This window comes from Panthera uncia, chromosome A2 (assembly GCF_023721935.1).
Source record: "Panthera uncia isolate 11264 chromosome A2, Puncia_PCG_1.0, whole genome shotgun sequence".
Classification (NCBI taxonomy): domain Eukaryota; kingdom Metazoa; phylum Chordata; class Mammalia; order Carnivora; family Felidae; genus Panthera; species Panthera uncia.
Window position 1 is genome coordinate 74048879 of NC_064816.1, and position 15713 is coordinate 74064591.

Consider the following 15713-nt stretch of genomic DNA (forward strand, 5'->3'; position numbering starts at 1 on the left):
TGATAGTTTATTAATGATTAATTATTAATCATGGTTACTGATGGTATTATTACCATTATTCTCAGACTGTTGTGTGTGCTCAGTGGAATGGATACTTGGTTGCTGTGAAGAAAGCTGAAAACTGGAAACGTTTATAGGGAAATGGAGGATAAGAAGTTGAAAGGAGTTTTTTTTTTTCTTTTTGGTGACCTTTATTTTTTTCTGTGAGATAATGGGGGCAGTCATCTTCATATTGTAAGTGGATTCAAGATTAGCTAGTTAGGTTGGAGGAGAATATGTATGCTTTATATTCCTGCTAAAAGGGATGGTTGGGGGATAGAACGCACACCCCGTTGATAGATTCTATAACTTTGTGTTGCTGTTATTATGTAAAAAAAACAAAACCAAAAGCAAACAACTAAGAAACCTCCTAGGGACCATAGCCAGATATAGCCAGACAATTATTCTACCCTAATTATATGGATATATAGTTTGCACAAGGGGATAACCTCAGGTGGTTGTTTTTGTTTTTTTAAGTCTCATTCTCCAAAACTTAAATGTTTTAGGCTTTGGTCAGATTTTCCATCCAAAGCTTGCATTTTAATCTCAAAGAGAGTTTCTCTGAGTTTTATAAAAGTCTGAATAGGAGAGAATATTTACAAATGATATATCTAGTAAGGGGTTACTATCCAATATTTAAAAAGAACTCCTACAACTCAGCACCAAAAAACAAACAAACAAAAAAAACCCAAACCAAAAACAAATAATCTGATTAAACATGGGCAGAGGACCTGGATAGACATTTTTCCATAGAAGACATACCAACAGGTACATGAAAAGATGCTCAGCATCACTAATCATCAGGGAAATGCACTGATGCATTTCCACAGTGAGCTATCACCTCACATCTGTCAGAATGGCTAGAATCAAAAAGGCAAGAAATAACAAGTGATTAGGATGTGGAGAAAAAGGAACCTTTGTAACACTGTTGGGAATGTAAATTGGTGCAGCCACTGTGGAAAATCTTAGGTTCCTCAAAAAAACTAAAAATAGAACTGTCATATGATCTGGCAATTCTACTTCTGGGTATTTATCTAGGATTTTTAAAGATATCTTTTGGTTACTAATTTCTAATCTAGAACATACTTTGTATAACTGGAAACTTTTTACATTTATTCAGACTCTTTTATGGCATCAGATATTGTTGACTTGGTAAATGACTGATGTGCATGGCATAATGTGTGCTTTGCTCTTTTGGGTGAGGTATTCTATAAGTGTCAACTAAGTAAACTTTGGATGTTTGAGTTTTCTGTATGCTTATTGATTTTCTGGGTACTTGGTTTTTTCAATTCTTCAGAGAGAAGAAATTGAAATTTTCAATTATAATTGTTGATTGGTCTGTTTTCTTATAGATTAGATTTCAAAATATATGCTTCATATATCAAATGCAGTAAACAGTTTAGGAGGAAAATTATTCTTTAAATAATTTTTACTAGCATTAATTAAAATTACTTCTTAAGTAAATTTTACTAGCCTTATTTTGAAAAGCCTCATTAGAATATATCTTTGGTTTGTCCTATGGTATAGGCTGTTTGTAGCATTACTATATACAAAAGAAAATTTATTTGCTACATTTTATTGTTTATCTTATCCATGTTCTTGTTTTGCTTGGCAGCGTCTATGTTTTTGAAACAGGCATTTGAAGGAGAATACCCTAAATTGTTACGTCTTTATAATGACTTATGGAAGCGTCTCCAACAATACAGCCAAAATATTCAAGGAAAGTTTAATGCAGGTGGAACTGCAGACGTCTGCGTTGACCTACAACACATTGGAGATGATGCACAAGACATATTCATAGCAAAGAAGCCAAATTATGAGTACGTTTATTTGATCAAACCTATTTGTTGTCATGATAAGGATTTTATCTACTGTTTTTATTATAAACTAGAAATTGAGGATGTGCTAATCTTCTAAATATTTGTAATGATCATTATTTATATGTATACCTTAGAAGACTTTGCAACTCTTCAGTGAGAAGTCAGGCTTCATCCTTAATTGAGCAGCCTGGTTCCTAACTGGAATCTGATGTAAAGTATAGCACCCAGTAGGGTAGGTAGAAGCTAGGAGACGAGCAGATGTGGTCACTGTCTTTTAAATGATAATATACCTCTAATTGCATCAGATAGTATCATTATTGATGCACCAGTGGCATCAACATGATCTAAAAGGAACTGGTATGTTCAGGAGGGAAATAAATCGTATGCTGAGATAGCTTCTCAGTCTGGTAAGAAAAAACTGAGTATAGTCACATTTACACTTGAAATCTCTTAGCTCCACTCATAAAGTACAGTATATTTAGGCACCATATTTAGGCATCATATTTAGGCACCACTTTGGAAAACAGTATACCATCTCAGTAAGTTTAAACCAGCCAGATTTTCTCCTAAATTGAATTATATTATTTTCAGATTTCTATTTGAACAGCAAACTGGCTTGTACATTTTCTTCAAACACTAGAATCATTTATTTTGACAAGGCTGCTCAGGTAACAGCAAATTCTTATCACCCACCTTGTAAAAAAAAAGTTGGGTAGATTTAAATGTTTCTCTTTCAATTTTTATTTTTCTAAATACTTAAATTGTGTCCACTGTAGTAAGAAGTTCTGACTGAGGAAATATAGGATGTAGAAGTTTTCATTAGCAAGACAAATGGCAGGACTCTAGGCTGGAAAGATAGAATGAGACTATACTCTTTTCTTCAGTAATTCATTTATGCTAAACATGGAGACTAGATAAGAACTAAAGGAAGAGGAGACAAGAAAACTGACCTCATATCTGTTGATCTACAAAGATATAAAATAAGTTTTTTTAAGTATAAAAAATAGAATATATAGTATTATGCTATTTTTGTCTTAGTTTTATTTTTAAGTCTTTATTCGTGTACCAAAAAAGACCTGAAAGTATATACAACAAATGGTGATAGTGGTTTATCTCCTGGAGGTACAATTTTTGTTTTGTATTTTGTGCTTTTCTTTAAAATTAAAAAGGGATGGAAGTAAGGCTGTAAATTCAAAGGAGAGAAAAAAATCAGAGAGGAAAAACATTCTGTGTTTTGACTAATGGGGTCGCACTGTCACCCTTTTGGAGGTCAAATTCAATAAAGTAGTTGGTGCAGGGGAGGAGGTATCCATATACTAAAAAGCCAAAAAATCATGAGGGTAGTAAGGAAACAGATACATTGGGTTATACATATTCTTTTGAGAAGTAAGGTAGAGAAGAAAACATGAATTTGACCATGTTAACTGAGCTAAAGGAAAGTTCTTGTCTTTTGTTTTTAATGATAGAGGGAGTGTTGACAGTGTTTCTAAATAGAAGTAGCCAGTGGAGAGGGAAAGAGATAGGAGATGCAAGAATGGAGAGAGGTAATGAATGGGACAGGGGCCTAAAAAATTAGAGTAAGGACACAAATAGCCAGGTTAGCATTTTTATCATTCACTATTCATGCTCAATTTTGGGTAGTGGTAATTTGCTGTGAAGAAAATAGAATAAGATGATGCGATAGAGTGCCATATATAGGGTGATCAGGGACGAGCTCTATGAGTAGGTGACATTTGACCTGAGATCTGCATAATGTGAAGGAATCAGCCATGGAAGATTTGGAGTAAGATATTTGCAGGCAGAGAGAACAGCAAATTTAGAGTCCTTGAGAATGAAGGTGGAGAGATTGAGGAGTAGAAAGCTAGAACACAGTGAGCAAGAAGGAGAGGGGTACAACATGGGGTTAGAGAGGAAGGGAAGTGTAAGACCATGTAGGACCACAGGCTATGGTATGGATTCAAATACAGTGGAAATCATTGCTTTTAAAAGAGGAATAATGTGAATTGATAAACCTTTTAAAATTACCACTCTGGCTTCTATGTGGACAGCTTGGAGGGGAGGTGTTACCACAGAGAAGGAAAAGTAGAAAATGGGAGCTATTTTGTTTGACTGGACAAGGAATGATAATGGCTTGGATTAGGATGAGAGGAAGAGATGGAGAGAATTGGTCAGATTGATTCAAGATATTCGAGGGCAGGCCAATAGAACTTGCTGGTAGATTGGATCTGAGAAGAAAAGAAGAATCAAGGATACTTGGATAAGTAAGTCTGAAGTGATAAAGTTGTTAGGAGTTGTTAAAAAGGTAGCTGAATGTGAATCATATTTGGGAGTCATCATTTTGTAGATTTTTAAGATCAAGGGATTAGAGGAGATTCTATAGGAAAAGATGTATATAAAGAGAAAAAAGAACCCTGGCCCAAGATAGGCACTCCAGAGTTGAGCAGAAGAGTGGCAACCTGCAAAGGGGACACTAAGAGAAAAATGGTGAGATGACAGGAACCCCAAGGAATGAGTTCATTTAAGTTGGAGGAGGACTTGTTCACTGTGTCACACGCTATTGAGAAGTTGACCTCTTGATATGGCAAAGTAAGGCTGTTTGAGGTCTAGGTATGGAATGGTGGGTACAAAAGTATTGTTAGAATGGATGAAAGACAAAATGGGAGAAGATTGACTTCTGGGGCGACAGCACCATCTACTCCACTGACCTACCCCCGGTGAAACTGGTGAAAACTGCAAACAGTTTTTTTTGTTTTTTTTTGTTTTTTTTTTAATTCTCTGGAAAGGGTACTAAAGAAAAATCAACTACTCAAGAAAATCTATGGGAGTACCTGGGTGGCTTAGTTGGTTAAGTGTCCCACTCTTGATTTTGGCTCAGGTTGCGATCTCACATTTGCAGGTTTGAGCCCCACGTTGGGCTCTGTTCTCAGTGCAGAGCCTGCTTATGATTCTCTCTTTCTCCCTCTCTGCCTCCCCCTCCCCCTCCCCCCCAAAATTCTGTGAACATTCAGTGAGAATTTTGTAAGAGCGTGTGATGTTTGAAACAAGAATGTTTCCTCCCTTCATCCTCCCTCCTCCCTGCTCAGCAAGGCATAGACTCCTCTCCAGACTGCAGCAGCCAAGAGCAAAGGGCTCCCTCTCCCCACAGCTTCAACAGGAGAGCTTTATTCCTTGGAGGAGCAGAACCTCAGTGTTTCTCATTCTTCCCTCAGCTCTCTGTAGCTGAGGCTAAGTCTCAAGCAGATGAGATCAGTAGGTGGGTGCTTCCTTATAGTGAACTACCCTCACTGAAGGAGTGCAGTCTCTATCTTGTTGGACTCCCTGAAAATACTGGGGCCCCAATAAATCTTCCCCTGGCTTTTAAAATAGTGGTTCCATGTCAGGAAAGGCAAACTGAGAGGCCCTCAGGCTGCTGCCCACTTACCCCTAACCCCCGCCAAGTTCCTCCAGTGAGGTGTCACTTAGAAGCTCACCATTTTCTCCATCTCTAGCTCCAGAACTCTGGCACAAAAATTCTCCTGGGGGAAGAAACAAGCAGCTAAAAAGCTAGCTCCTAATCTCCTTCCAAAGTAACTGACATTATTTGCAACTTGAGGACATTTTCAAAAACAGTGGAGGTTGTGGTGAGGGGCAGGGGGAGGATATTCATGGCTCTAATGAAGATGCAGATTATACTATAGGCCAGCTAGCTCATAAGAGAGATCTGTGGAATAAGAAAACTGGAAAGAGCTCTTGGAGGTCAGATTATCAAACATGACCTCAGAAATTATTCTATCAAAGGAGCTACGATTAGATGGGATTCGTTTGGAAAGGAGTTTATGGTTCACAGCATTGTTAAAAACAGTAGAGCAATCTGTGGCCACTGAGTGTGGTCAGGGAAAGAGAGGAAACAGAACTCTGTTAAGACCACTGTTACCCCTGGGTGACTATGCGCATCCTCAAAGCTCTGCCCCTCTGTGGTGCAACATCAAAGGTTTTGCACTGTAAGGGAGAAAGAAACTTCACAAAAATAATCCAGCCAGTCACTAAACATGCAAATAACAATAACAAGCCTCAGAGGTGTAGCGATCTAGTACCCAGAGTTGCAATAATATATTATCAGAAATGTGCAGTTTGTAACAAAAATTATGAGGCATACAAAGGAACATAACAGCGTGACCCAGAGACTGGCTGTGAGAGTGACCAAACATTAGATTTAATATAATAAGACTTCACATTAGCCATAGAAAATTGTTGACAGAACTAAAGGAAAATATGATTAAGTAAAGGACTATATGATGGCAATGTTGCCATAGAGAATAGAGAATATCCATAAAAAGATGAAAATTATAAAAAAAATCAAAAAGAAGGGCTGGAATTGAATAGTTTAGTAATTGAAATTTAAAAAATCACTAGAGGGATTCAACAATAGATTTGAATTGACATTAAAAAGAACTAGCCAGGGGGTGACTGGGTGGCTCAGTTGGGTAAGCATCTGACTCTTGACTTCAGCTCAGGTCATGATCTCACACTCATGAGATCAAGCCCCATGTGGGGTTCTGCACTGCTTGGGATTCTCTCTCTCTCCCTTTCTCTCTCGGCCTCTCCACCTCTGAAAAGAAGGAAGGAAGGAAGGAAGGAAAGGAAAGGAAAGGAAGGGGAAGAAAGAAAGGAAGAAAGAAAGAAAGAAAGAAAGAAGGGAGGGAGGGAGGGAGGAGGGAGGAAAAAGGAACGAAGTACTAATACCTGCTACAACATGGATGAAACTCGAAGACATTCTGCTGAGTGAAAGAAGCCAGTCACAAAAATCATACACTGTATGATCCCATTCATATGAAAGTCTAGAATAGCAAATTATGGAGATAAAAACTAGTATTAGTAGTTGGTTAGGATTGGGGTTGGAGTAAGGGGTTAAAGGGGCTATAATTGAAGAGTATAGTTTCTTTTTGAGGTGATGGAAATGTTCTAAAACTGAGTATGGTGATGGTTGTGCCTATCTGTGGCTATCCGAAAAATTGTACACTTTAAAATTGGTTTGAATTGTACACTTTAAAAATGGTTGAATGTGGGGACACCCATGTGGCTCAGTCAGTTGGGCATCCGACTTTGGCTGAGGTCATGACCTCACGGTTTGTGAGTTCAAACCCTGTGTCGGGCTCTGTGCCAACACCTCAGAGCCTGGAGCCTGCTTCAGATTTTGTGTCTCCGTCTCTCTTTGCCCTTCCCCTGCTCGTGCTCCCTTTCTCGCTCAAGAATAAATAAACATTTAAAAAAAATTTTTAAAAACGGTTGAATATGACTTCCAAATGTGAATTATCTTTCAGTTTTTTAAAAAGCAGTTTTTTAAAGAATGGGAAAGGAGGAAGTAGATGCAGTTCTTCAAAGAAGTTTAGATAGAAAAAGGAGTAAAGCTACTTTATTCTTTGACATAATAGGAAAATCACAGAGGATAGATACAGTTACAAAGAAAGAAAAAAGCTAGGGAAGTCCAAGGTGATGAAGGCTATTGCCAGTGGTTTGGTCTTAGAATAAAGTAGCAGCAAATGGTCACCTATAGAGAGCAGGGGCTGCTAGTGCGGAATTTCAAGTTAATACCTTGCGCTTTAGGTCTCTTGAAAGTAAGGGGTTAGCATAAATGTATAATAGATACAATTTTCTTTTTCTCTGCAAAATGTGGGTAGCGTAGCAGCAGGTACAGAAATCATCTAAATAAGATATTCTTAGAGCTTTGAAAGGAAGATGAATTAGAAAAATCAAGATGCTAATGAGAGTACCTTGAAATGGTTGGCTGCGGATAGAGGGTAGACTGGTGAATATCATGATGGAGTAGGAGAGTCAGAAAAGGTTCCATAGCATTGATTGCAGTAAGGTCTAAGAGCAAGTTCTTTTGAGTAAAATCTCGCTCCTTTATTGACATAAAAAGTCTGGCATGATATTTTCCATCTATTTTCTGTTTGACTTCATCTTGTACCATTCTCCTATCACTGAGGTGCTTGCTTCTCTAAGTTTTTAGCCAACAAAGCCAGGTGTGGCCCCTCCTCAGGGCCTTTGCACTTCCTGTTTTCTTTGCATGGAAATCAACATCGCTTTGCTCACTCTTTTCCTTCAGATGTGCTCAGCAAACCTTCTTTTGCCTTATCCTGTACAATATAGGATGAAAAAAAATGAGAAAGTCATCTAAACACATTGTTTCTGGCTTACTTTATTTTTCTCTTAAAACTTATAACTCATATTCCATATTTAAATCATTTAAAAATTTGTATTTTTCTGAGTATCTTATTAGCAACGTTAAGCTTCTCATTTAGTGAGTGGTAAGAGGACAGGGAATTTTAATTGACTTTACTACTATATTTCCCACATCTAGGAAGTATCTGGCAAATCGGAGAGACTTAATAGTATAGAGGGAAGGAGATGGGGAAAGTTGAGGGTGTGAAAAGTTGTCTTCAAGGTTGGAGAGCAAGAAGTAGAGCAGTTCAAAAGGATGACTCAAATATGGAAGCTTCATAGTAAAGCTAAAATAAAAGTAGACTTCTAATACAAGATGGGTTTCAGGAAAGTTATCAGTTTCGACGTTGTAGTCACCAAGAATCTTCACTGCAATTCGGAGACCAGGAAGAGTGTTAGTACTTATAATTCAGAACTGAAATGTCTGCAGAAGAGGAAAGAGGCTTCTTAAGGTCAGTAAATGACAGGAGCAAAAACAGAACACATTTAAGTAGATGGTGTGGACTTCAATAGAGGATTGCCTCTGGCAGATTTAGACACTAGTTCCTCCCTGTTCCATTGTGTTCTATCTTCACCTATTACAGAAAACACTATAGTTAGCACTCTACCTGCACATTTCTTCACTGCCTTGTAAAGTGCTTTTAATCTACATCTTCCCAGCACTTAACAAGGGCCTGGGACATGGTATTCTCAGCCAATATGTGCTGAGGGAAATACTTGTTGAATGAGAAATGTTAAGAGATAACTATGGAATTATGATGTACGAGCCAAGAGCATTGTGACCTCTAGGGCTTGTTAGTTGGCCAGAAAGGGTGGGAGGGGAGAAATCCAGTTTTCCTAAATTACATGAAGGAGCAGGTCAGATGTTTTCAAGGTTAACACTTAGAATGAAGGGAGATTTGTTTAAAAAAATAAATAAATATGGGGCGCCTGGGTGGCTCAGTTGGTTAAGCGGCCGACTTCAGCTCAGGTCATAATCTCGCGGTCCGTGAGTTCGAGCCCCGCGTCGGGCTCTGTGCTGACAGCTCAGAGCCTGGAGCCTGTTTCAGATTCTGTGTCTCCCTCTCTCTGACCCTCCCCTGTTCATGCTCTGTCTCTCCCTGTCTTAAAAATAAATAAAACGTTAAAAAAAAAGTTAAAAAAAAATAAATAAAGACAATGGAAGGACTGGTAGAAGGGTTATAAACAAGGGCCATGTAAGGAGATGCAGAGTTAATTATAGGAATAAGAAAGCAAATGGAAATAATGGTTATAGACATTTGATAATAATTGTCAAAGGAAAAATATAAGACCCAATAGTTGGACTGCTAAATGAAAATGCAAATAATTTAAGACATGGGAAGATGAAAGAGGAAAGAAGGACGTTCTGGTTTGTGAGAAATATTATAAAACAATTAGCTTAGAACCCCAATTGGGAGTATTTATGTGACTGTAGGACTTTGACAAACACTTTTTATTTTGTCCTCGTTCTGTTAGTTTGGCATGGGAAGGCTGATAAAAGCCTAGACCCTGTGAACTTCCCTCTCAGTGAGCTCCCTGGGAAATGGCAGCTGTGGCACAAAGGGTCAAGTGAGTGGAGCAGGTTTCTACACACCTGGCTCTCTCGTGAGGCTTTCAGACTCTCTAGAATCTGGATTTCCTCCACAAAGGCATAGCCCCATTAGAATTAAAAAGATTTTACATTGTTATTCTCTTAGTTTCAAATGACGGTACAAATACAGTAGATACCAATATAAATTGTATTACATTTATATGTAGGACTTATGTATAGGTTAAGATGTTTAGTTCTTAACACATGTTTAGTCATGAAATGTATTTGTAAATATTTAAATTTTTAAAATTTTTCCTTTTTGTTCATAGAGAGTTACATTTTATATAGAGGATAGATTTTTAAGAAAGGCATTCACACTCCAATACAGTAGCATTTAGTTTTATATAATCTGAATTCATTTTTAATACATTTTGTTCCCACAGCCCCGAAAAGGCTTTGAAAGACTCACTGCAACCCTATGAAGCTGCTTATTTATCAAAATCTTTATCTCGACTCTTTGATCCTATCAACTTGGTTTTTCCCCCTGGTGGTCGCAATCCTCCTTCTGCAGATGAACTTGAAGGTATAATTAAAACTATAGCAAGGTACGGATTTTTATGTAATGACATGCTATAAAATGCCTGCCACATTTGTTAGTGATGTTTTAATTTACTTCAAATTATTCAAGTAATTAGTCCTGCAATTAAATCAAGGGGTTTGCAGTGAATCAGTGCACATACAGAAAGTACTTAAGATTCCAATTAATAAAACCCTTTAAATACAGTCTAAAAATAGCTTATAATTATTCTGTATCTTGTCAAGGATGAAAAGTAAACCTAATTTTTATGCCATAGTAAATATCCAGTGTTACACAGTAAAATAGCATAAAAATAATTTTACAAATTGATAAACTAAAGTATAGAGCTTAATGTTTTTTATCTTAAGTCCATAAAGTACTTCATGCACAGGATATTACAATCTTGATTAGCCTACCTGTGTGTGTGGCTATTTTGAGCTTCCTAAGTAAACATGACAGCTTTTGAAATGCTCAAAAGGTGAGGTATCCTGGTAGAGGTGCTACCTGAATGCTTGCAGACGATATAATTGTACTGGTGCCTTAGACATTTACAGTTACCCAGATTCATCTGCAGTTAAGACTGTCTCAGCTCCTATCATAGCTAACAAGTTGTCCTAACAGGAGGTCTGTACATTTGTAGATGAACATTTTGAGAAATAAAATAGTAGTTCAGGCAATATAGGATCAAAGTATAGAACTGTCTAGATGGTGTTAGACTACACATTTGAAGGTGGCGATTCTGAGGCATGTGAGAGTAAGACTAAGAAGCCACCGGTATAATGTCCACAAGCATATATCCAGCTGCAAGTGTACCTTACCTACGCAGTGTCTAAATTGCTCTGCATCTTGATCTTAAATCTTTTCACAATTATCATGACTTTTCCAAAGTCCTAATTCTAGATTGTTTTTACCCTCAGGTCTCTGTTAGGTCTCTGTTAATCTTTTTGGTTTGGTAGTGACAACAGTAGTCTTGGATTCAACCTGATCTTTTGACCTATTTATGAAAATATTAAAGGGGCATCTCTCCCATTCCTCTGGACAGTTTGACAATGCTGTAATCAAATACAACATGGAGCTCGAAGAAGCATGGTTATGCCCAGTATTCAGTAGAACTTAAAAGTCACCATTAATAATGTCTCACTATTTATAAAGTACATTTTTATGGCACACAATATACACTAGTGTTGTTTCAAAGTCTTTCACTTTCTTCATAAAGAGAATCTGTTAAGTGCCAAGATTCGTTTGCTACTTCAGACACAATAATTATCTTTTCCTGCTTTCTACCTATATATGGGGTTTTGTGCAGTTTTGAACTCCTAGTATTTTTCCATGGTCTTGGTAAATACTTTTTTTTTTTTTTTTTTGGCATTCAGCTCAAACATCTCAATCCATTGTTAAAGTTGAAAATAAATATGACAAGGAAACACTTCAAGAATCCAAATTTTAAATTTTCAAATTAGGGGGTGCCTGGGTGACTAAGTCAATTGAGTGTGTGACTCTTGATTTTGGCTCAAAATCCCAGGGTTGTGGGGTTGAGCCCTGCATTGGGCTCCACACTGAGCATGGAGCCTGTTTAGGATTCTCTTTCTCTCTCCCTCCTCCCCCTTTCCCTAGGGCTCGCACTCTCTCTCTCTCTCTCTCAAATAAAAGATAAATAAATAAAATAAAATTTCACATTCTATCTTTGTTATGCTTTTAATGTATTTAAAAAGCTACTCTACAAAATAGCATGAATTGGCATAATTTCTACAGAAACTGAACATCTTTATGTATCATGTGTAATTTATATTTTTAGCCTCTGTCCTTCCAAGGTCATCATTTCCATTCAAAAGCTGTCATTTCCTTGCAGATGTCTGTGATATGCAGTGTCTCTAATTGCACTTATCAGTATTAACAAGAGTGCTACTTTAAAAATCTGTACACAATTTACTCTCTTAATCACAGCCTGAACCCACACATGATGTGCTTTTATTAATGAGAAACTGGTCATTAACCAAACCATCTCAAAGCACTTTTTCTTAATGCTGAATTTAGAAAGAAAAATGAAACAATGCAACCAATTCTTGGAAGCAGTCAGTGAAGTCTATAAAAAGAATCACCACATTGCTTATTGGGTTTAAGTTTATATGTTGTCCTTTACTTTGTTGATGAACTATGTTGCTAATAATTAAAGTCTGTTTTTGTTTTCTCCAGTGAACTAAATGTAGCTGCTGTAGACGCAGACCTCACAATAGCTGTGTCTAAAAACGTGGCAAAGACCATCCAGTTATACGGTGTAAAATCGGAGCAGCTTGTAAGTGATACATATCCCTTCTGGAAACTTTAATGATTTTGCTTAAAATTGCTAATTATACTTGCCTAAGTATAAATATTGAATTGACTGAATATTAATTTACTGGTGTTTTTACTTTAGTGAAATTTTGAAACTTTCTGATGAATTTGAACCAAAGAAAAGTTGGATCTGGTAAAAAGTGATCCTCCTACCATTGTTATACTTTTACAGTGCAAGAAAGTTTTATAAGGTTTTAAAAACAAAACGAAACAAAACAAATGCCTGTACTGGGGTGCCTGGGTGGCTCAGTCAGTTAAGCATCAGAGTCTTGGTTTCAGCCCAGGTCATGATCTCACAGTCCGTGGGATCAAGCCCCGCGTTGGGCTCTGTGCTGACAGCATGGAGCCTGCTTGGGATTCTCTCTCTCTCTGCCCTTCCCCCACTCACACTGTCTCTTGGTCTTTCTCTGAAACATTTTTTAAAAATGCCTGTACTACCTTATAGTCTAATTATATATATATATATATATATATATATATATATATATATATATACAAATTATATTTTTTTTAAGAATGATCAAAATTCCCCTCTGGTGTGACTGCTCACCCAGATACCATTCTTGCAGTTACCTATTGTGAAAGTGACTTGAACTGTTAAAAAAAATGATCAGAGGAAGTGAACTGCTTAAAACTGTAATAAAAAATGTTGATTTACTTTTGAAAAGTTTTAACCATAGAGCGTGGAAGTTTAACCCTAAAATAATTTTGTTTGAAAGATTATTTTATTTGTATTTAAAATAATAGCTAAATTACTGAATCATGATCCTAATTCTATGCATTAATGTTTTAAAGTTAAGTACACATATTTAACTAGTATATATGTATGCTAACTGAAATCCAAATATTAAGGCTTTAATATATTTTCTTCTGTGTTGATTGATTAATTTTAAGGAATGTGCCAGAATCTCTATGGTCTTTACAGAGGTGACCAACCATGTTTTCAGTTTAGCCTCTGATTGCTCCCAAATCAAACATCATAAAATGAAGTAATCTGATTTTACCTATATGCTTGTAGTTCTAGTTGGTTCTGGAATGATATTTCGGGTACATTGGTAGCAAATTGAACTGAAAGAATTTGCATAAAATGATGGTTGGTGGTAACGATCATAAGGCTTCTTTCAGTTCCAACGGATGGCCAGATTTTGTTTGCATATTAATGTGCTATTTTCCATTCAGTTGTTCTTATAGCCTTGATAAGCAATTTAGGAGCATCTTTTTAAAACTTTATTGAAAACTGGTCCTACAGAGACCATGGAAGCTCTTTATAGGTAATTAGTTGACTAATTTTTCTCTCAAACTTTTTAAATAGAAGCTTTATTATGATATTCATTGCTTTAAAAAACATTTGTTGCTATAAATGAAATTCAGTATTACATCCAATAGAGTTTGTTATAGTTACTGAAAATGTCAGGAAAAAAAATCATTCGATGGTCCCACCTGAGGACAGCATGATAAGGAAGAGCCAGCATATGTATAGAAAATACTTTTCATTTCTGCTGCAGCAGGGGGCAGTGGTATTGTAACATGTGACTTCAGTTAAGGTGATAACGGTAAAGGCTTTGACAAAATTAAAATACATCAACAGACATTTGACTGTGATACTGTTGGTCAGATAGTCTGTGACCCTGATTACTCAGGCCTGCCAAACCTACAATGCTGAAGGCTAACCAGAAAATCATTTTCAACTTTGATTTTAGTGCAGAAAGAAAACCTAAACATTAATAAGAGTACAAAAAGCATCATATGCTTTATTTTTAAAATATTAATTAAGGACTTAGGTAACATTTTAGTATATATCTCTTATTTTTGGCTAGTAGTACTATTTCTGTTACTTCTTTATCTTAAGTTTGATGTTTTTTATTCTTTGATCTTGCCATATTCCTATTCTTTTAGAATTATTTCTCTGAAAACATTTAGAGGAAAATAGCCAGTATTAAGTCTTCAGTGGGAGAAAGACTTGAAACAGAATTTGAATTAGAATATCTACTTTATCTGTAAATGGAAATGTTGGCTTGAAATATGGCATGATATTTCTGTAAATGGAGGATTCTTTTTATAGATGAAAAATTTAAGTCCACAAGGTTGAAAAGTGACAGAAATCAGATCCTTAATGGAATGTTCAAGTAGTGAGATGAAGGAAAGCTAGAATTTTTGAGACAAACATGCTTTCAAAAAGGGGGACTTGAAAATATACAACTTAAAATGTAGAATGAGCTGCTTTCCTGAATCCTAAATTTATTTCCCTAAAGGTCAGTTGTGCAAGTTTGTTGGCTATCAGAATGTTTTAGTATACTTAACTACAGCTTGAATTCCTATCAGGAGGAAAGCTCATAAAAGGATTTCTCAAGTTGATCCTTAATGTGGACTATCTTTGTGGTCATCTCAGTCATTCTGTGTAGTTAGATAAATTCTTCCACATGCTTAACAGCTATGTTATTTGTTTTCAACCTCTTTATTTTAATATTCTAGGACACAGTAGAGTATAACATAATAAATTGTATGTATATACTACATATATAGTACATATATGTGCATATAATAGTATGGAATTGTTTTATCATTACACATGTGTTATTTTTTCTAAGGTTTTCTGTTATTAATCACAATGTTATGTGTCATATAAACCTGAACCTCTGTAGGGACTAATTCTTAGATTCGTTTTTATGACTCTTACATGGTACCAGAGAATTCATTTCTTGAGGTTAGAGAAAGGCCATAAAAACAACGACAGTTACTAAACATTTATAGTGGCTTGGATTATGCCAAGCCATTTATATGTATTATCTTATTTACTTCACAGTAATCCTATGTAATGGAAGTAGCGATACCTGCCACTACAAAATGTGGAAATTAAGGCTGAGAAAAGTTAATAGCATGCCTGATACAGACTGGTAAAAGTAGAATGCCGGCCAACAAGTGTTGAAACTAGCATTTAAACTCAGATTTGACTCTAGAACAAGCTTTCAAACTGCATTGTATCTCAACACAAATACATCTTTCTTTTTTATTTAAGAAATGTGAAATTGTTTTTGTGATTTACTTATTTACTTATTCACCTAATTACTTGACAATATGACATAGAGATCTAAATCTAATATATGCATGATATATATTATTTATATACTATAGTTTATTTAACTTGTGTTCTTAGTGGATAGTGTTTTGATCCCTAACAAAATGATACAAACTGGGTGACTTATAACCAAGATAA

General features: G+C 36.1%; 1 protein-coding gene across 2 annotated transcripts in view; it reads left to right on the plus strand.

The window, feature by feature from the left end:
- Nucleotides 1-15713, plus strand: part of COG5 (component of oligomeric golgi complex 5) — a 317370-nt gene that overhangs the window by 242667 nt on the left and 58990 nt on the right. For both annotated transcript variants that reach the window (XM_049642772.1, XM_049642771.1), the window contains exons 12-14: nucleotides 1655-1859; nucleotides 10035-10196; nucleotides 12362-12461. In XM_049642772.1, the coding sequence (XP_049498729.1) occupies nucleotides 1655-1859; nucleotides 10035-10196; nucleotides 12362-12461 (467 nt within the window). The remainder of the gene's footprint in view (nucleotides 1-1654; nucleotides 1860-10034; nucleotides 10197-12361; nucleotides 12462-15713) is intronic.